This window comes from Patella vulgata, chromosome 3 (genome assembly GCF_932274485.2).
Source record: "Patella vulgata chromosome 3, xgPatVulg1.2, whole genome shotgun sequence".
Classification (NCBI taxonomy): Eukaryota; Metazoa; Mollusca; class Gastropoda; family Patellidae; genus Patella; species Patella vulgata.
The window spans coordinates 49,283,258-49,306,990 of NC_065881.2; the positions used below are offsets into that span (position 1 = coordinate 49,283,258).

At 36.5% G+C, this 23,733-nt stretch overlaps 1 protein-coding gene across 3 annotated transcripts in view; it reads right to left on the bottom strand.

Moving 5' to 3' along the window:
• Window positions 1–3,498: 3,498 nt before the first annotated feature.
• Window positions 3,499–23,733, bottom strand: part of LOC126815371 (atrial natriuretic peptide receptor 1) — a 239,454-nt gene continuing 219,219 nt past the window's right edge. For all 3 annotated transcript variants that reach the window (XM_050540962.2, XM_050540963.2, XM_050540964.2), the window contains exons 11-22: window positions 23,608–23,712; window positions 21,230–21,301; window positions 19,719–19,887; window positions 17,704–17,859; window positions 17,295–17,466; window positions 16,181–16,330; window positions 15,142–15,265; window positions 12,827–12,895; window positions 12,464–12,638; window positions 9,080–9,178; window positions 6,127–6,218; window positions 3,499–4,527 (exon numbers count right to left, since the gene is read on the bottom strand). In XM_050540962.2, coding sequence (XP_050396919.1) covers window positions 4,444–4,527; window positions 6,127–6,218; window positions 9,080–9,178; window positions 12,464–12,638; window positions 12,827–12,895; window positions 15,142–15,265; window positions 16,181–16,330; window positions 17,295–17,466; window positions 17,704–17,859; window positions 19,719–19,887; window positions 21,230–21,301; window positions 23,608–23,712 — 1,467 coding nt within the window. In that variant the 3' untranslated portion in view covers window positions 3,499–4,443. The remainder of the gene's footprint in view (window positions 4,528–6,126; window positions 6,219–9,079; window positions 9,179–12,463; window positions 12,639–12,826; window positions 12,896–15,141; window positions 15,266–16,180; window positions 16,331–17,294; window positions 17,467–17,703; window positions 17,860–19,718; window positions 19,888–21,229; window positions 21,302–23,607; window positions 23,713–23,733) is intronic.

Here is a 23,733-nt window from a genome sequence, read left to right on the forward strand (position 1 = left end):
GGTCTTCTTTAGGCATTAAATGTTATGTAAACTATTAATTATACATTAATAATCAACTCCCAATACCATCTTATGTGTCCGATTTTCGTTGGACTTGAATCCATCTGTTGTTTAACGCCCATTGATGATTTACCTCAAAAATGGATAATCGAGACTTTGTTAATCATCGTGACAGCTGTAACAATGACAATCGATGCTACAGTGATTTCAATATAAGATTTTCTCGGCTTAGAGTGAAGCAATTTGACTGAAATTACACAACAGTAAATGTGAACAGTGACGAATTCTGGAAAAAGTAAGCCAGACCCCCAACAATATTGTTTGCTCAAAGCGCTGACAAAGTCTACAGGAAATAGTTATAAATATGAACACTGAAACAGGTAGGTTTTGATTTTTTTTCTATCCGTAGTTGTAGTGGTACAAAGTCCCATGTATGTGCTGCATTATAGGCAAATTATCTGCTTTCAGGAGATCTGGGGCGACCGCCAAGAAACTCAGATAGCAACTGACGGATTCTAACGGCCCAACAACCAGCATTGTTGAATTGGAAATATGATCCGTTTGGGTATCTTATTGAATCGGATTGAACTGTGGGCTTAAATCTACGCCCGAATCTGAATATTAAATATACGCCTGAATCAAATAAAGTTTAATCAATTGTGATCTGGATTATAGGCTAAGAATATTTTTCTGTTGATTCAGATCACAATCACTAGATCCATCGCTGCAGCTGTGCGTAGCTGTACGATACATTGCCCAAGGCGGATTTCTGGCAATGGTAGGAGATGTTCACGGTGTTGGTCCAAGAAGGTCAAGTCGGTACATTCACATTGTTGCTCAGGCGATTTGTTACAGATTGGACCGCTTTATTTAATGGCCCGGCGCTGATAATCAGCGGCTGGAACAGGCTTTTAAGCCATTTTGGGATGTTTAACTGTTCACTTGGGTTTCTTAGTGTTCAGTGATGAATTGTCTGTGTGATTATGCACGTCGAGATCCAGGAAATCTAAAAAATAGCTAATTTGAGGACCCTAGCACTGTTAGCCATTGCACTCCGACAGACTATCAGAATTTCTACTGTCGGTCGTCCAACGGTGTATATGTGCGGCCAGCCAACCTATCTCCGACAAACTTTCGCCCGATAGCGTCCTGACAATCGTTTCTAGGCGACCGCCCCTGTTTATGGTCGCGACAGTGGACTGTGTCAACACGTGGGGGATAACACTTTCTGACTATTTCCAAGACGTGTATGTCCATGTTTAGAGGCATCCAAATGGTGAAAATGATATTTTATTTTGATCAATGTTTATACCAACACGCTCTACCTTCAGTCGATGTTTTGTCGTCAGTCAGTTCCCACATGTTGTTGGTCATCGTGCCTTTAAAGAAACAAAGCATCGCACCACCGTGTTAATAATATCATGCTGGTTCTCGAGGGAGTATTGATCAGACAACTGGGTGTCATCAGCATACAAATGATATAGAATGCCTGATGTACTGACGATGCAGCCTAGTGGCTAAGTGTAGAGGGAGAATTGAATAAGATCGGCCCAAGCACTAATCCTTGGGGAACTGCGCAATTTAATAACTTGCGCTCAAAATTGGAGTCCCCAATATTAACATATTGTTGGTGATCTGAAGAAAGATAGGATCTAACCACCGAAGAACTAAGCAATCAAAGCTAAATGAAGACGGTCTATCAACCGTGAGTGGTCAATGGTGTCAAAGGAGAACTAACAGAATTATTCCGTTATCTACCCTACCACGCAAGTCGTTGACGGCACGGTTCAAAGTTTTCTCTGTGCTATGGGCTGTTCTATATGCTGACTGAAAAGTATCTAATAAATTATATTAATTCGAGTGATCATTTATTCTAGAATATTTGAGAGAAAGGACAAATTAAACACAGGTCTGTAGTTACTAAAACAATCGGGATTGGGGCCTGCCTTCTTTAGGAGTGGTTTTACAACTGCAGTTTTGAGTGAGCTAAGAACAAAACCTTCCCCAAGACTTGGTTTAGAATTTCATTTGCAAAAAAAGAGGTGTAGCAACTAAATTTACAAATATTGCCAGGTGAACGCCAAAAACGTTCCGCTTGACGACGTTCTATTTTTTGCCAGTTTTACAACATCAAAATACCAGGCAGAGTTTGCTTTTCTGTGGTTTTTTTCCTTTCCACTATAGGTCCATGTTTATTTGTAATGTCGCAAAGGGTAGCCTTGTAAAGTCAAATAAGTTCATTGACACCAGAAGGTGAATTGGTATATAATGTGGATAAAAATTATACCATTTACGAATTCTGCTCCAGAAATAGACTTTATATTACGACATCTTGTTAAATTGCAGGGTTGAGTATCTGATTTGTATCAAAATGTATCCAATAATGATATTGAAACTGTACTGTCGATTAGAATGTCACAGATTCAGATCTCTATTCTTCTCATTAGGTATTAATATTTATTTACCGTTAACTATTTTTTATTGAAAGAAGAAATCTTTGGGACATATTATATTAATTCAGCTTTTCAAGACATTTGATATTAAATAATCATGAGCTATAACATGATCATTATTAAACTTATGCTGCCTGACCTAAATTGGCGACTGTCTATATTTTAAGAATTTTGAGAAGGATTTATTTTGCTTAACTTTAATATTATTGAAAAGGGTTATTTAGTCTTTGTGTGTATGACAGATGTGAAAAGGGGTAGAATCGCAGAAGAAAAAAGAATATGCCGTGTGGATATGGCGGCCATTTAGGACAGAGATCTGCCCATTGACTTCAATGTTAAATGGCTGTAACATAACAGGCTGTAGCTTTTTGCTCAACATCCCGTTGACTGGGGTGAAAATCTCACTTCCGACACAATGATTGCTCTGCAAAAGGACACTTTACACCCCCTATCCCTCCGCTGTAATATCATCAGTATTACCCAAAACTGCCATGAAATTGCAAATTTGATCCCTTTTCTCCAATTCTAGACCAAAAAGTCAACCCAAAAATGTAGGAAGAGGGGAGAAAAAAATTAAGGGAAAAATTGTCTATTTATAACTCGCACTACATTCACCACCATGAAATAAGAGGAAATAATGACTAGTCTTAATCCATCTATTCTGGAAGTAAAGTAGAGAGTTCTCTGTGTGCAGAATGATAATAACTGGGTGGTATTTATTCAAATGTATTCAAACAACGTTGTGCAAACGTGTGTGTGTCTATTGGAGGGAAGTGTGTAGGACTATAATTATTATGGTCATTTATTTAATTATCTTTAGTAAAATAGTTAACTCTTTCTTTAAATTTTACTTTTCATATAGCAATCTGAATAAAAATATGTCTGAAGATGTCTGAATTAATTATAAAAGGATCTCAATAAAATTTTTGTAATTATAAACACCTGCATCAAGTAAACACAAGTTTTATATTTTCGTTTGGCGTGCTCTTCTCTGGCTCTTGTAGATACAGGGTTTTAATCTAGATAAACAATAACACAGCATTAATAAATAATACCAACTCTTTATTTAATACGTGTACATTTAATTATTTTATTTATTTGGCTTGAGCAAACATCATTCCAAATCTCACAGGGTTAAGTTATCAATCAATCAATCAAACAATCATAAAATAATAATGATAGTAATAACAATAAACAATAGCAGTGATGATAATAATATTTAACGGATTATTTTCCATTGTTTATCCATCAATAACAACATGTACGTATTTTATTCTTATATAGACATTACACGATATTTACGGTAGACATTACTAACATAACATTACTTATATATTTATGATATGAGGTATAAATTTGTTATTATCACTGAAGTGATCTTCAATTACATTGCCCGTCTTTATTAGTCCGGCTGTAGAAAAATTGGACGTTAACCCCCATTTCATTTCCATTTTCATTGTCTTTTATTAATGATCTTTATCATTGTCTTTTATTAATGATCTTTATCCGACTCAAACAAGCACAATCGATGCAACAATTTATCATTGACTTTATTAAAACAATAACAGACTTGTAATGCCCATTTAGTTCTCCTAACGAATGTATTTACCAAATGTCGATTGATGACACACTCGCGTAATAGGCCTAATTGTCCTAATCAAAGATGATTATTCCTATATAGTACAAGGTTTTGATTGTATCCAATTGATGCGATATGTATTTAAAAAAACTGATGTATCCTTGGCACAGACTAAAAGTTAATGTTTTTATACAATTCACATCTAACTTATTATAAACGTGAAATAATCACAATAAAAACGATTGTCAGAAATTGACGTGGATAGTCCAAACTATACGTGATTGTGTCTTAAGCTATCTGGTGTTCGCTGATTTCGGATAATCCACACAAATGTGAACGTTCGTGCTAGGTTCCACCCATAATTATAAATAGATTAGCAAAGTGTGCGACGGGCGGTTTTGTTCACTTAGGTCATAAAATATCCAGATTCGAAGTTGTGTTATCGTTGATTTGCTTCTCTCCTAATAACCAATAAGTAGTTTGTGTTCCCTTTCCCTGGAATGGAAAAAGGAAAATAAATATTGGAAGTATTTTTTTATTATTTCGCTAGATATAAGGTGCGATGCTTTTTGGAAAATAAATGTGTGTATGTTCGGTTGGTGAGAAAGTCAAGGACCTACACGGTCTCTGATAATATGTGAACGTCATCATACATGTTTGACTGTCACAATTCAAAGAAAATAGACGGATATGCGAGGGTTAAGAATTTGTTTTAACTGTATCATCCCATATTCTAGTACACGTATTTAGACTTGACTGGCTTGTATTTCAACAACTATGATAGTACTATATGGGCAAGGCCCCGAGCATGACGTCATCACTGACCGTTTGTACCTTGGTTGTACATCAGCACTCTGTATTATGTTAAGTACGTTATTTACAAAAGGATCATGATTATTTGAACATATTTTGCTTTGATAACAACCTTATAATAATTGACATGAAAATTCAGCTATCAAATATATTGCATCCTTTCAAAAATTATATTTTCAGGATACGATTTTAAACGAATTGTTCAAATTCTTGCGAAAGAGTTTGCATTTGGCACTACCTTAGGGTATTCATGTTCCGTCACTTGTTTCAAGAGTACGAGACACGAGCACATAGTTTGTCTATAAACCAATGAAGAAATGCGTTGTACGCAAGGGCGTGGATTTGTCATAATGTTGTTGGGGTTTTTTTTGGGGGGGGGGGGGCGAACCCTGGAACATGGAGTATTTCATTACCAAGCTAGCCAAAATAATAATTACGAACAGTTTACCTTACCAGTGTTATTTCGATGAAAGCTGTAACTAGGGGTAATATGATGACGATATGTAAAAATTATTATTTGTTCATGAACTGAAGTGAATCGTCCAAAGACGCTCATTCTACGACCAGAACTGTTCTTAATGAATACCTTGGCGACAGGATTTGGGCCCTGATCATAAAGGAGGTCATTATGCACCGTACACGCAATCAGGTGGTTCAGCCGATTTTGCTCCATGGAGTTGTGCACAGAGTGCTGAAGGATCGCTGGGCTGAGCAGGAAATAGCAGGGTTCAGCAGTGTGAGACGGGGAAGAACTTCGATAGAAGGGAACATCTGCCTCACTTCAGGTGACATACTGAGGAACAGCTTCGTGCACAAGTGAAATAGATTTGACCGAAAACTGGCAATTGTTGTTGCAAGTCCCGATTCAGTTCCGGATACGTAGGAACAAGCTCACCAGCATTTCTGTTAATAATTTACCGTAGTGGGCCAAGTCAGTCGAGGTGAAATAAACGTCAAAATTATTCATGGCTGCATCTAGCATTTTCAAATATTGCCAAGACAGTGGTTAGATAGCCTTCAGAACGGGACATTCATGTGGATATAAACCTGAAATTTTGTCCTGGCGACGATCAAAATCATGCGGGGGGAGGGGGGCAGATACCAATTCGTCCCCCCTTCCGATTCTAAGGGGGGACGCCCCCCCCCCCCAAATCCACGCCCAGGGATGTACTGCAACTGGTCGACTTATAACTAGTTCGCCGATTTACAGCCTATCGAATGTTTTATTCAAATTGTCATAGATGACGACAACTTTTACACACAATTTTAGGTTACATGTACCTTCATATCAACTTGACCTCTAAGTTCAACTTCAAAACTACCAAACTGATCCAATATGTCCTTGGTCTGTGTGCTCATGTGAATCTTTAATGCTGAAATGTTAAGATTATTGTATAAACAAAATACATTGAACACATATTGATTGTATTTTCTCGCTTGTAGAATTATCATTAAGTTGTTCCTTAAAATACCCGGAGTTGTTTCCCTTGTATACGATTTTTCATTCCCTTCGTGCTTGAAAAATTGTTAGCACGTCCCTTCAATAGGTAGCATAAGTGTTTGTTTTTTCTGGTTTGTTTGTTTGTTTTTTATAAAGCTAAATACTACTACTTCATTCATATGGAAGGATAACGTTACCAATATTATTTCAATGTTCACGGTGCAAAATGCAGATCTCAGAAGTTCAAAATACGTATTTTAGTTTTACAATTTGCAATTTCCATTGCTCCACAATACCAATGGCACAGGTGTTAAAATACAGAATACATTTTTCAATAATACTATATACAATACAATAGTTATTTGCACATTACACTTCTCCATTCTGCATTTTTCATAAAAGACAAATGTATAATTGAACTTACATGTAGCAGATTAGAACATTTATCTTATATGAGATCTACGACGAAGCTCATTTGTATACGAAAAAAAGTTTGGACTTGGACGGAAAATAAATAATTTACGCGATCAATCTACAACGACAATGTCAGTAAAAGGGGGCGGTACTCATAATATTTACAGAGAGAAAAGAAAAATGGGATTTTAACGCCCACTCGACACAAACTAGGTCATTTCGGGGTTAACATATTGTTCAATTTTATTTCTATAATTCGTTTGTACATAGGGGTCTTTAGCCGTGGGTGGAAACCGGGGGACCCGGAGAAAACCCATACTCCTTGTCATGTACAACCAGGGAATCGAAACCAAACCACGTTAGTTGTCATATTTACAGACCATCGAAAAACGATCAAAGAAATGAAATGAAATGGGGTTTAACGTCCTACTGTTCTGCTCCGACTCGGCTACAGTACTCTTATATTGAATTCGAACTGCCAAGGGATCTTTTACGTGCACACTAATGTGTACACGGGACTTCGTTTCTTCGTCCCATCCGATTGATTAGACAGTTGTACTTGTCAGGCCCTCCGTCCTGTATCACTGACAAGGGGAAAGAAAAAAGATCAAAGTCGGCTGGTATGAAACGCTATTAAATGACATGGGGGGGGGGGGGTAAAGTAAACATTCATGTACCTGTCTTAATACGAATTCTAGATATCATGTTACGTATCACTAAAAGGCACGTTTATTTCTTTTTTTCAAATATTTAAATAATTCTCTGGCACATTTATATTTACACACTTTGAAAAAATAAAATGAAATGAAATGGTGTTTAACGTCCTACTGTTCTGCTCCGAATTCCAACTGCCAAGGGATCTTTTACGTGCACGACAAAGTATTCACGGGACCTCGGTTTTTCGTAACATCCGAACGACTAGACAGCTGTCCTTGTCAGGCCCTCTTTCCTGCACCACTCGACACAAACTAGGTCATTTCGGGACTAACACATGGTTCAATTTTATTTCAATAATTCGCTTGCGCGTAGGGATCTTTAGCAGTGGGAAGAAACCGGAGTACCCGGAGAAAACCCATAAGGTTGGACAGGCGACCCTACTCCTCGCCACGTACAACCAGGACTGACAAGGTGAAAGCACGTAGGAAAATCCCAATATACTTCTCTGGGCCAATGCAATGATCGAACACGCGACCTACACTACAGGCTAGCGAGCAAGCGTCTTACCCACTTAGCCACCATGGCTCCCTACTTTGAAAAAAAGATATAAAGATTAAACTTGAAGTGAAGATGGGGGGGGGGGTATAAAGAAAAAAATGTAAGGATTATCGAAGGCTCGGATTAGCCATACCGAGCGCATGATTTCACAGAAGTCATGGTCATCCATCGAACTCCTTACTGCATGCTAGCGTCATTCGCTCTTATTGTATGGTAAGCCGACTTATTGTATGGCGACTTATTGTATGTCAGTTTGATATCTGCACATTGATCTTATAGATTGATTGCGTAAATTTTTAGTTTCCGTCATAGCCCGGACTTTTTTCCGTATGCAAATGAGCTTCGTCGTAGATCTCATATAAGGTATATGTTCTAATATGTTAAGTTATATTATGCATTTGTCTATTAAAAAAAATGGAGAATTGAGAAGTGTAATGTGCAAAATAACTATTATACTCTATTTCTATTATTGAAAAGTGTATTCTGTATTTTAACACTGGAACAATGGTATTGTGGAGCAATGGAAATTGCAAATTGGAAAACGAAAATACGTATTTGGAACTGCTGACATATGCAGTGTTTGTACTGTGAACATTGAAATAATATTGGCAACGTTATCCTTCCATACATTTAACCACCAACGCTAGTCCATAGCTAAGTGGGACCGTTGGAGGTGGGTTGTTGGGACGGGGTGTGTGTGTGTGTGTGGTGGAGGGGGGGGGGGGCTTACTGTTTACCATAAGCAGACTTTGATTCTAAACACTCTGAACTATTCAACTGCAGACTACTTTTTATTAGTAAACATTCTAAACTGACACTGCTTCTAAATTATTGACTAATTATGAATTTAAATACGAGATGGGTACAATCAAAATAATGCTGTTTTGGGCATGTACAAGCCTTAAATGTCAATTAAAACGCGTCGGCTCCTCCCCCAATCAAAATCTTGCAGCCTGGCACGTATCGGCGTCTTGTCGTTCTGGTGGGACTTAAACCGAGATGCCGTATACATGTTGGCGGTTGGAATTCGAAGTAAGAGTAGGCAGAAGCATCGCTGCCATGGCAATATTTCCCTCCTATTACACCGCATTAGCCAAGATGAAGCAGAAAAAATAAGTACTTAAAGCCTAATTTCATTTCATTTCCTAAAAATATTTCACTCACGTAATCCGTTTGATTCCATTCTAGAAGCTGTATTAACAGTATCACCAAATAAACAATAACGAGGCATTTTTAATCCTACTACACCAGCTACAACAAATCCTGAAAAATATAAAATAAAATTATATTAAAACAGTTATCCCCCTTCAACGCAGCCAAACATGTTATGCAGAAGTAAGTGCATAATTAAATCATGTCAAATCAAGAAAGATCGTTTGACCAACTGACCAAGACACACAAAGCGTAACCCGTCTTTAACTCATCTAGGTTATAGATTTTAAACACAATCGTATGACGCATGTAAACAATAATCAACGTAAGTTTGAGTTCCACAACGTATTTAATTGCTGTTTAATACTGTTAAGTTATTCATAGATTTTCTATTTTATTGCCTAAGTAAAGTCTATAGACAATCCCCGAAAGGTTAACCATGGAAAGATCGACCTTTATTATCCCATAATGGTCAAATCTTTTAGTAGACAGATTGCTGTTTGATGGCCCACAAAGAGTTGAAGCGATCTAGACACAATAGTTCGATGATTTTATGCAAATATAATCTTTGTAAGGGAATACATTTCGACAGATCACCAAAAATAAGTCAAACGTAAAATGACAATTTTCTAATCGTTCATGTCCTGTGGTAACTATTAGATGTTGGACTAGGAAAAACTGGCTGGGGGAATTGTACGGAAAGGAATAATACTGAGGTTGATATATGGTTTTAAGCGACAAAACTAAATTATTTATGTGTGACTCTCTGGTATGCCATTTACCATTTCCATCTAAACATTCACGAATATAATTTTTCTTTTACGTTTCATCTGTAAACAAATATACTATTCAAAAAAAGTAGGGGATATTTGATTTTGGGGGCATAATACTAAAATATGCAAATGACTACGAAAAAAGTCACTATAGAACCTAACAGAAGAAACATTTCCAGTTACATGTGACGCCCAAACGCACCAATAGCTACCGCATGGAATGCAGGTGATGCTTGGGATCATCATGGGGGTCCAACCCAAGATTTGCACGACTCTGACTTTGAATGTTACAGTCATTGTGGCATTGAATTCCAGGGTGGAAACATCAGTTTAATTGTTTAAGTGACCAGAAAACAAATTTTGATATACGTCGGCTTACCCAAAATGAAAGGTTACGTGCCCTTGGCATGCTACAGATTGGCACAACACAGGCGGTTGTGGCGCGGACGATGAATGTTTCTCAGTCTGTCATAAGCAGGCAATGGTCCAGATACCGTGATACACAATCTGTACAGGACAGACCACGCTCAGGTCGACCAAGGGCGACAACTCAAGCCCAGGATCGATTTATCCGTACCTTGGCCTTGAGAAATCGTGTCATCACAGCAAATCAGATCAGCGCTCGTCTTCAAACAGACACTGGTGTGAGAGTGAGTGGCCAGACAATTCGGAATCGACTGCATAGGGGTCACCTTCGCGCCCGACGTCCTCGCGTGATCCCTTGTTTGAGAGATCATCACATTCAGGCAAGACGTCGTTGGTGTAGGGATCGTCAACACTGGGATAATCGACGCTGGAGCAATGTGATGTTTTCAGATGAGTCAAGGTTCACTGTTGATTTTTTGGACAGACGTAGGAGGGTGTGGCGTCGTCGAAACGAGCGCTTCCAAGACGTTAACGTCATCAGACATGATCGATTTGGGGGTGGTTCTGTTATGGTGTGGGGAGGCATCACTGTTGCTGGAAGAACGGCTTTACATGTTGTTGCAGGGCGTGTTACAGGCCAGTACTACCGGGACAACATCTTGGCAGTCCATGTTGTGCCGTTCGCACGACGTCATGGCCGCCGTTTCATCTTCCAGGATGACAACGCAAGATGTCACAGGGCCAGGATCGTTACAGGTTACCTCCAACAACAGAACATCACAAAATTACCTTGGCCAGCACTGAGTCCCGACCTCTCCCCCATCGAGCATGTCTGGGACATGCTTGGACAGAGGTTACGTCAACGTCAACAACGTCCTGCCAATGTCCAAGAACTTGCTGCTGCGTTGCAACAGGAATGGGACAATCTGGACCAAAATGACCTTAGACGTCTCATTAGGAGTATGCCACGTCGGATCAATGCTTGTTTGGCAAACAGAGGAGGATTTACCCGTTACTGACTTGGTTGTGATGCTGTGGTAACTTTGCTGTTTGACCCCGGGTATCATTTTACCCTTATAATGGTCAGTCTGTGCCTTACTTAGTCTAACGATCATTTGGAATAAATCGATGAATGTGAACTTCATTTCATTTTGTCATTTGTTTCTTCGTCAGTTTCATTAGGTGACTTTAATAACACTTAAAAATCAAATATCCCCTACTTTTTTTGAATAGTATATTACACATACACCTACATAAACCTGTGTAAATTATTGCATGTCTTGTAACTCTAACATTATGTTTTACCTAAATCTGTATTTAGTACATACAGGAGCTAAACCTCTAACTCAATATTTTCCATTATATTCAAAATTAAAAACACAAATTAGAATTCGATATTGATCAGTTTCAATCAATATTGATGATGCTATCTTGCATCCTAATATCCAATATTTAAGACACAGTAAACATTATATAATCAGTACACGAGTTGTGTATTATATGGTTCGGGTGTCATTGTAATGAACAAAGAAAAACATATCTTACAGGAAAATGCGGAAGTAATTAGTATTGGCTGATTCCTAAACGACAAAAAATAATAAAAACAAATGTGTAAAATTGACTAAGCAGGCCTAAACACTACTTTGATCATTCACGTATTTCACTGAACATAATTAATTAGAAATTACAATAAATTTTAAAAAATTAATATAAATTACTTTATACAAATTCATGTTACATTAACATGTGCTTTTAGACCTATGTCGTCTATTTTAAGGTTCCAAACAATAGAGCCACACAACCTTTAAACTCATAGTTTAATTTATATAAATCTAGTCTGTGTTTAATATAGAATGAGAAACCATTAAGTTACCTGTATGTAAACCTAGTCTACGTTTTAGTTGTAAATCGGATGGGTGTCTAAGAAAGATTGATGAAACATTATGTTTAACCTACCTGTATGTAAACCCTAGGTCTTCATTAGCCCAGTTCGGAGCAGAATAGTAGGACGTTAAACCACATTTCATTTCATTTCATGTATGTAAACCTAGTTGTAAATCGGATGTGGGTCTAAGAAAGATTGATGAAACATGACTATGATTCGGCTCCATATAACCGATGTAAAAGCCATCTACGCGCAAGCGAATTATTGAAATAAAATTGAACCTAATGTTAGTCCCGAAATTACCTTTTTTGTGTCCATTTAAGTTCTATGTAATTTAGATGTGTGTAATATATTACATTATGTATAACCTACCTGTGTGTAAACCTATTCTAAGTTTTAGTTGTAAATCTGGTCTGTGTTTAATACGGAATGATAAAACAGCATCTAACAATGCTAAAGACATCCGACATATCTCTCTGGCATGAAGGTTTCCATTTCTAACCGGCAGTCCAGATACTACCATATAAGCATCACCAATAGTTTCCACCTATGATAGAACATTTTTAGAATGCATTTAATAAATTATTAAATTGATATCGACTAATATACAAAGTATAGGATAACAGTAATCAATATAACTTTAATACTTTATATTACATACTTCCTCATTTATTCCAAACGAAATTTGGTTGACACAAGAAATTATTTTCGAACATCATTTAATGAGAGTGTTACCTTATAGACGTCAAAATTTTCTATAATAGAATCGAATGTTGTATACAGATCATTTAACAGATTCACAACCTGAAAATATAAACGAAACGAAATAAAATTCTGTGTGGTTTAACATTGTTCGTTTCTGCACAAACCTGCCCATGAAAGTTGATATAAGCCATGAACTGTGCGATGACGGACATTCAGCCCGCACAGCGGCATTTCCGCCTAGTCTTATCAAATTGCATCTGCCAAGATTTTCTTTACGTACTGCCAACTAAGCGCACTTCCTGATGAGGCCCACCCTCCAAGGTGAAGTCAGACTGGTAAATTCCGAGAAACTTTCACGATCAATACCGGGATCAAACCCAGCTCCCTCTCACCCTGGTTACAGGTTAGGGACATGGCCCAAAACAATAAATCTAAAATGGCTCCGTATTGTTGCTTCTAATAAAGCACATAGAACAAAAACTTCATGAATACAGGGCACACAAACCAAGATGGTAGAATGAACCAAACTGTGAGCTACACCCAGATTTCCTATCACATATGAATTAAGTGGAAAAAAGTATCACTAATAGATTAACTATTACAATCTAATGGGTTCATCGTTTTGGATAATTTTCGCGATATATTTGGCTAAACGAGACAGACTGCAGAAATTCGGTGAATCTTTGGCTTTGAATATGACTGACATCAAATTTATGCATCTGAGATTTCTTAGGGAATTTCTATAACCTTTATGTAGGCTGTGAAACTACATGTAGTATGGTCCGACATTATTATACATTATTTTAGACATTATTTTAAGTGGAAGAAAATCCTTCCAAAGAGAATAATTGGAATTATTGACGATAATGGCGGCTAGAAGACTGATCAAGGATTTGACAGGTAAAGCGCTTAACAAGATCTTAGAACTTTTATCTTTCTAGACGGTCCTTTGATAGGCTTTACATAATAGTGCATTATTATAGCGACATCCGTGATAGGTTTATCTAGACTGTCTATCATGGTAAACTAGACATGTGCTGTATAAACATTATTGATGGCAAGATGAGTCAGATCTCTTACAAGACCACTACTAAAGACAGGATACTGGGTTACATTTGCTATTTCATAACTTTCAATAAACAAAACAACCATAACAATTTCAAAATCACTAAAATCTACAAACTCATTGGGGTGTTTACAAGAAAAAGAGAAAGGTAAATATGGCATCCGAAACCAGCAAAAACATCACCTTGAATTTTAAAAGGATATGCTGCCAGACAACGAAACATATTCCCTCGCATATCTAATTTTAATGAGAGCATTAACAAGAAAATTTCATACAGATTAAATTATAATTTTTATCGTTTGAGGGTTCACAAGGTTCTACAAACTGAAACCAGGGCTTAACTCTGGAAGTAATTTACAAAAATTGTTGAAATTCAACAGGCTTTTACGTTTTACTAATTCAAATAAATCCATATCAATTTAATACAGATCGGATGATAACTTTGATCGTTCAACAAAGTGAAACGAGAGCCATAACTCTAGATGCAATTAACGGAAATTGCCGAAAATCAAAAGGGATTCTCTAATTTAAATTATGCATATAAATTCCATACAGATTGGATGATAACTTCTGTCATTAGAGCGTCCATAAGGTGCAACAAACTGAAACAAGGGCCGTAACTGCAGACGAAATTAAAGAAAAATATTGAAATTAAATAGGCTTCTTCATCTCACTAATGTAAACAACTTATATCAATTTTAAAATAGCGGCACACCTGACTATATATATATGAAAAATATTTGAATTTTGCAAAATAAAAACATGGTAAGTTAGACGGCATACAACCGTACACAGAGACTAGTCATAGACACATAGAATGACTAAAATTAAATAAAGACAAACCCAGCTTATCAGTAGACACCAGTGGATACACAATTTGGATCACGTGGATTTTCGCATTTTCTTAGAGTGCCGTTCAAAATTTCGCGGCACACTTAGGAAGATCTGACGGCACACCTGTGTGCGGCGGCACACTGGTTGAGAATCACTGCTGTAGAGTGTTCACTCTACAGCAATTATACGACGGCAATATACGACTACATTTCCATGTGGGCGTATAAAAATGGAAATGTCAGCAATATTCTTTAATAATAGTACAATTAAGTCCAATACATACATGCGTCAGTCAGATTAGTGAGATTACATGTAATGTTGACGTAGATTGACAGATCCGTCTCAAGCGTTAAACTTGTCAATACCCAACCTCTAGTCTTTCAATATTGTCTGTGTTTATGGCTTAAAGTATTAGACTTTTACCACAAAAAGATCTTTAACAAACCTGCATTGGTGTACTTTCAGCTGAGAGAGCTGTAAAACCACAGATATCACTAAAATATATTGTTACTTGTTCAAAGGTTTCTGCCGCAACGGATTCTCCCCGTATTAACTGCCCAGCAACTGGTCTGAAAAAGGAAAGTAATGGAACTCTAAATAATTGGACTATAATCTGACATTGTAAAGGAGAGAAATGCGTTATGTATAGAGAAATAAAAGGTCCCTTGATATGACCATTTTATGGATTTAAACAGGAATTTCTATATAGTTTATACCCGAACACAATACTAAGAGTCGTCTGAGTATTAGACGGGTTGAACCAACTATAAGGCGATTGCTTGATTTTGCTTTGAAAACGTATCACAAATGGTTTAGATATATGCTTACGACTACAATAGAGGGTTCTAAGTGCCTTCAATACCACATTAGCAAGTTTTAATCAATAAATATATATGAGGCATTTCTACGATAAACCAAAGTTAAGGTCGTTCATATTATCCTAGTTTGCTGGACTTTGTATATGGGCATTGATTCGAGTCGTTTGTGCTTGATTTTTAAATAATCATTCGAGGATATGCCGGTAAATATAGACATAGGGCATGTTTGGATTATACAAGATACTAAAATGATCGTCTTTTATTATATCATATAGGTACTGTTATGTTTAATATTTTCCGGTTGGTTGTGGGGTGCTGGAAATCTTACTGGCTTTTCCAAGAATCCCATTCTGATGCATGAGTTCAAAGAACATATCCATATCGTTAGTGGTATTATGTTGTTATCTATTTCCGGACAAAAGTTATATGGCGCGGATGAATCCTTTTGAACTGACACACTAGTTATTTTTACCCTTTGTTGTGATATTCAGTCGTGTTCTAGCCATGGTTAATAACATTACGTCGGTTTTTTTCACAGACCGAGGTTTTATTATCATATCCTGTCTTGTTAGCATATATATATAAATAAAAAGCCGAATGCCATGTGTGTATCAATAATTACATTAGGAAGAGAAAAGGCAAAACATATAACTTCATGGAACCTACTTTGGTAACATTAGATAAAGAAGATCTTCTGCTTTTTTCTTCTCTTCTAAATAATCTGATGTTCTTTCTTCTACAAGAGCTTCCAGGTTATTAGCATATTGTTCCATTCTTGATAATAAATTATCTAATATATTTCCCTTATCTCCGTCCCTATGGAAATACGTGGAAAAATATATATAGCTGAATAGCAATATAATATGTTGATATATTTCAGAGGCTTTGTGATATACACAATGTGAATCAAACTGAAGAGAATTTTGAGGTGTGTTTATAGTGAAGATGGGGCGGGGATGGCATAAAACATCATTTACGATCTCCTATTTGTACTATCTGTAATATAAAGTGCAGGAGATCTTTTACTTCTTATTTGGGGTTTATCGTCCGCTTCCATCTAGGATGATATCGCAGACTCGTCTCCGCATTGGATGGAGATTAAGAGATTTAATCGATTCCGTTTCCTTAGATAAAGGTACAACTGCCTTATGAGTAGCTCATAAGTACCACACCTGACACATTAATAAGCATAAAGAAAACCGGAAATCAAATTCTAAGACAAACTTTTAGTGGACTGTTAAAGAAACCTATTAACACTATCAAATCGGGTAAATTAACCCAACAGTAGTTCAGCTTCAAACATCAAATATTGTACAATCCTCTTTATATTATAAACTATATTATCCCTTGTCGCAATCTAGTCTCAACTTGTAATACACATAAGTATAATTAGATCATGATGTTACGGATCAAAGCGGAGGCAGCTTATATAAGCTTTTCGTTAAATGGTAAAACCTGACATACTTCCTTTTTCGCAGAGAAAGTTTCCTCTTATTACGCTGGGATATAATGTAAAATCTAAATTTGCGACTAAAGGGAGTAGCTTTTTCTATGGGCACACGACGAGCCTTAGCTTTGTTAAATCAAAGAAAATGGCGGATGTATGGTGTGATTGCTATGGATCTAGATCTAAATTCTGATTACAGATACACACGACGGGGAAAAGGCAAACGTTTTCTGATTTAAAAAACAAACAAAAACAAATGCATATAGCTGCACCGGGCTCATGAACGAATTTATTGATTTGTTTTCACGACAATTAAACATGCCACAAACTGACCTATTTAATTTTCTTATGATTGATTTTAAGGCTTGACAATCTGGTCTTTCTGCTGGATCCTCGGCCCAACATCTGGTTATTACAGCAGCTAACTCATCACAGGGACAATCATACTCATCTAATGTTGGTCTAAAATAGGGTCTTAGACCATTCCGTACTTTAGTAAATATTTCTGTTAATAATAAAAGAACAATAAATGCATGTGCTTTTTCATTTCATGGTTATTCTCAATCAGTACATATGTTGCCGAGTTTCATTTGTGGACAATTTCCTATTTGAATGGTTTACATGGCATTTATTTCAGTCTTTAATGGAATAACAATACACTTATATCTTTTCTTATCAACTCCCACATTCTTTGACAATTATTTCAACGATTTATCTGGTACAAAATTAAAATGAATCTTACCTTTTGGACTAAGATCTAGATTATGAAGATAAAAGACACCATTTCTATATACAATCTCTTGACAAATTATAGAAAAACTGTACATGTCCCCTTTCTGTGTCCCACCGGGGAGTTTTGTAGACATCCTCAATAATTCAGGTGCAGTCCACAATTTTCCTGGATTATATCAAGATACGTTTATAAGAACAATGGAGATATGAGTGGATGCTATGCATGATCATCTGGTGCAGTACTACTATAGCATCCCCTTCCTCGAGAGAAATACATGTGGCCTAACGTCTATGGCGGGGGATTTGAGTCAAAAGTCAGTGCTATGTTGTTAGTGCTATTACATGTCGAATGTTGCAAATGTTGAATGTAATGTGTAAATTGGACCAAGTCAAAAGTAAAAAATCCTGTAATACTGACAAATACATCGTGTAAAATGACATCTTCTTTTTGTCAGTAAACATTTCACAACAAGCCGAAGTCCATCTACCCAGAACTTTCAACACTGAACTCTGACATCTTCTCATTTGACACTCGCCCTATGTATTGTACCCTTCGACATATGTCTTGTGTATCGTAACACAGAACAAGTAATGGAATTAGCCAGTATGCAAATTAGTTCATACGGTACCTATTTTTAATCACGCGAGATCTAAGCTGTATGACTGTCTCTTTTTGGTGCTGTCATCTTTTGCATTATAATGCTATCCTGTTTATAAATTATATAATACCCATCCATGGGCCATTGTTCATTCTTCTCCTTTTATTTGTTGAGCTATTATATTTTGTATTATGTATACTTATCATGAAGGGCAGGATGGTTGTTGTGGCAACTTTTTATGTCCACATTGCTCATGGACTGTCGCACACGTTCACACAAAACCCTGGCGACTTCGGAGTAAAATTATTCGTAGGAAAGTCTATGAATTCTACGAACAATCTCTTGTGTTATATGTGGAAGCCGAGGTATTTTACTTTTCGTTCTTTACGTAGAAAAAAATCATGAAATCAACACCCGGTTGCAGGTCTCATGCCGGTGGAAATTCCCTGCTTGAAAATTATGTTTTCTTCACGCGAGATGTCACGTGATTAAAAAATTTGCATACTGGCTAAATTCATGTCGTGAGTTCTGTGTTACGATGTAAATGTGAAATGTTGAACGGTACAATACATAGTGCGCGTGTCATATGAGAAGATGTGAGAGTTCAGTGTTTAAAGATCTGGGTAGATGGAGTTAGGCGTGTTGTGGAAGTTTTGAAATGTCTAATGTGAAATGTTTAATGACAAAACGTAGATGTCAATTTACACGATGTATTTGTCAGTATTACAATATTTTGTTAAATTTGACGTCCTTCAATTTACACATTACATTCAACATTGTAGATGTAAAAGCACTAACAACATAGCACTGACTTTTGACTCAAATCCCCCGTCATAAACGTCCACTCAACACAAACAATGTAATTTTGGTACAGCAGTGATATTTAAAAATGAGAGGCAACCAACGAGGTTAAATAAGCAACCCTATTTCTAGTAAAGCATATATTACCAAACACACAACTTGCATGGATGATATACTTTATGATTAATGGTAATAGGACACGAGTTAGCTCACCGCTCCCATCCACCATCATTGTCCTATTTACTACCAACCTAAGTTCCCTCTCAACGGAAATGTTTACATATTCTGTAATGAACTGGAATACCCAAGACAAAAATACTGTCTGTTTGATCAGAAGTAGTTCATATAAGCTAATGATTCTCGTTCTATTATACTTCCCTGGGGTCTTGTACTTTACTTCTCTTTATCTTAACGTTAAAACACATTTTCAAATTTATTATGGATGTAGGTGGCGAAATGGCTTTTAAATCATTCTTAAGAAATCCTCGTTGTCAAAAAGCGGAATATTTTCGTAAAACAAATTACACAAGGGAATATGGAAGTATGTTTTATATTCCCTGAGAGGGTCAGCTATTCTCCTAGAGATACCCATGGGCTTAATAAAATACTCAGAGTTAATACATACTGTTATAAAAGGCATATGAATTTTCATCTTCATCCACTTCGTTATCTTCTCTAAAGTAATGAAGACCAAAATCTGTGATTTTCACCACAAATCGGCTGTCAACGACACAATTAGTGCTCTTTAAATTCCCGTGGCACCTTATTTCACTCGTGTGTAAATACGAGAGTCCCTGTATGGAGCAAAATACATATTTTGTTTTGAGTGAAGTGTTATTCATTTCATACGAGAATTATTGTTTCGATGGAAAATACTGGCGGTAAAATTAATATTATAGTCGCGTCATAGTACAACCGCTACTTAAAGCAATTAATTGAAAAAAAGGTGTAATCCCCAATATGAGGGCTTTAGAAAACCCACTATACGTAATGTACAAACTCCTTGATATACTGATGCGAAATATATAGGATATTGGACCACAAGGTAATTAACTACAAACTATAATGGGAAATAAAGTGCTGGTTTATTTATGGAAAACCAAACAGCACTCTATTCGGTGTTTTAAGTTTTTAGTTCTTAATTCATAATACTTAATTCTTATTTCTTCATTTGTTGTCGTATTTCGATATTTATACACTAAAATTAACATTTGTATCTTAAAACCAATATTTGTTTTACAAATCGGACATTTGTCATATCAGATTTGTAAAATACATTTTATTTAACTTAATTGTATTTTAAAATAAAGATAAAATTTATTTTAGAAAATAAAAAAAATAGCCTACATTTACATTTCATCAGAGAAATACAACGAAAACAAATCTCAAAGTACAAATTTCCAAATACAAATTTTTTTTAAAAAAAAAATTTCTAAAAACATTTCTCGAAATTCATCGAACCGGAACATTTTGACGACATGCGCGGAACTATTGTATATATGCTTGCACGATTCACCTTTATTGTATGGTGACTTATTGTATGCCAGGTGGATTTCGGCTCATGTCGTCATAATGTTCCGGTTCGATGAATTTCGAGAAATGTTTTTAGAGAAATGTTTTTAGAGAAATGCTTTGCAAGATTTGTATTTGGAGATTTGTGTTTGGAAATTTGTTGTTTGAGATTTGATTTTCGTTGTATGTCTATGCTGAAATGTAAATGTAGATTATTCTTTTTTGATTTGCTAAAATAAATTCTATCTTTATATTAAAATACAATTAAATTAAACAAAAATATATTTTACAAATCTGATATGACAAATGTCTGATTTTTAAAACGAATATTGATTTTAAGATACAAATGTTAATTTTAGTGTAAAAATACCGAAATACGACAACACATGAAGAAATAATAATTAAGGACTATGAATTAAGAACTAAGAATGCTGAATAAAGAGCTGTTTGGTCCATATTTATTAACATGCAACATGTCCACGATGGCACTCTCGTCTTTATCATTTTCTTGGTAAAGACGAGAGTGTCATCGTTAATAAACCAGTAATTTTTATTACATATAGTTTTATATATTGAGTAGGTTTGCTGTTCAATTAAATGCCACCCAAAGAAGTAATTACCTACCCTCAATATATCTTGCATGATAGAATATCGAAACATCCAGTCTAATTTTATTTGCTCATTTTCTAAAACATCCTAGAATTTAGAAAAAAAAAATATAAGAAATATTAGTTCTAAAAATGATAATTTATGTGAACGTAATCGTAATATAAAAAACAGTATTCTTAACATGACTTTAATGTAATAATATACGAAACATTAGTTTTAAAGTGATTTAATATGCTGTCTTTTATTGCCCGTGATGTAATATAAGAAACAATTTAAAAAGGATTAAATAAAGAGCTGACAATTCTCACTATAATAGGAAGAAACTAGATATTGTAAAAGGAATATGCTGAACATTTGATTAAGGCCTTCTCATGTTAATAAATGTCTAATTAATAGTTTATATAACATTTCAGACCCAAAGAAAGACCTGCAGTAGGCACTTTTAGATTTTGCATAATTTATGCTTAGCCTTTATATAAGACACATTAGTTTTAAAAAGACATATATACTATTCAAAAAAAGTAGGGGATATTTGATTTTGGGGGCATAATACTAAAATATGCAAATGACTACGAAAAAAGTCACTATAGAACCTAACAGAAGAAACATTTCCAGTTACATGTGACGCCCAAACGCACCAATAGCTACCGCATGGAATGCAGGTGATGCTTGGGATCATCATGGGGGTCCAACCCAAGATTTGCACGACTCTGACTTTGAATGTTACAGTCATTGTGGCATTGAATTCCAGGGTGGAAACATCAGTTTAATTGTTTTAGTGACCAGAAAACAAATTTTGATATGCGTCGGCTTACCCAAAATGAAAGGTTACGTGCCCTTGGCATGCTACAGATCGGCACAACACAGGCGGTTGTGGCGCGGACGATGAATGTTTCTCAGTCTGTCATAAGCAGGCTATGGTCCAGATACCGTGATACACAATCTGTACAGGACAGACCACGCTCAGGTCGACCAAGGGCGACAACTCAAGCCCAAGATCGATTTATCCGTACCTTGGCCTTGAGAAATCGTGTCATCACAGCAAATCAGATCAGCGCTCGTCTTCAAACAGACACTGGTGTGAGAGTGAGTGGCCAGACGATTCGGAATCGACTGTATAGGGGTCACCTTCGCGCCCGACGTCCTCGCGTGATCCCTTGTTTGAGAGATCATCACATTCAGGCAAGACGTCGTTGGTGTAGGGATCATCAACACTGGGATAATCGACGCTGGAGCAATGTGATGTTTTCAGATGAGTCAAGGTTCACTGTTGATTTTTTGGACAGACGTAGGAGGGTGTGGCGTCGTCGAAACGAGCGCTTCCAAGACGTTAACGTCATCAGACATGATCGATTTGGGGGTGGTTCTGTTATGGTGTGGGGAGGCATCACTGTTGCTGGAAGAACGGCTTTACATGTTGTTGCAGGGCGTGTTACAGGCCAGTACTACCGGGTCAACATCTTGGCAGTCCATGTTGTGCCGTTCGCACGACGTCATGGCCGCCGTTTCATCTTCCAGGATGACAACGCAAGATGTCACAGGGCCAGGATCGTTACAGGTTACCTCCAACAACAGAACATCACCACATTACCTTGGCCAGCACTGAGTCCCGACCTCTCCCCCATCGAGCATGTCTGGGACATGCTTGGACAGAGGTTACGTCAACGTCAACAACGTCCTGCCAATGTCCAAGAACTTGCTGCTGCGTTGCAACAGGAATGGGACAATCTGGACCAAAATGACCTTAGACGTCTCATTAGGAGTATGCCACGTCGGATCAATGCTTGTTTGGCAAACAGAGGAGGATTTACCCGTTACTGACTTGGTTGTGATGCTGTGGTAACTTTGCTGTTTGACCCCGGGTATCATTTTACCCTTATAATGGTCAGTCTGTGCCTTACTTAGTCTAACGATCATTTGGAATAAATCGATGAATGTGAACTTCATTTCATTTTGTCATTTGTTTCTTCGTCAGTTTCATTAGGTGACTTTAATAACACTTTAAAATCAAATATCCCCTACTTTTTTTGAATAGTATATGAACGTTTTCTTTTATTGACAGTTATATAAATATACGTCGCCATAAACAAGGAAAACAGCCATATTTGCAAATTAAACCAGTCTGTGATATTAAAATTAGTGTCGTCTGCTACATGTACATCAGCCATTTTTGCAATTTAAATCTGTAATATTAAAATTAGTGCCGTTTGCGACATGTACAACATATCAAAGAAACACAGATGCCAAATCTTCAATAACCATTTCCATACATTGTTTCAAAACTTTAGCCCAATGAATATAAAATGTGTTCTAAAAAAAGCCAATGGTGTTTATATCTTCAATAAAATGTTTGATTGATTGAAATGTACAATCATGTGAAAAAAAAACCTTGCCTGTAGACTTCCTTTAGGACAATATTCAGTTAAAATACAAGCATGGGGTGGATCAATACAAGCTCCAGCAAATCTCACAATATGGTCATTCTGTAGGTCTTTCATCTGAAAAGAAAACATGATTCC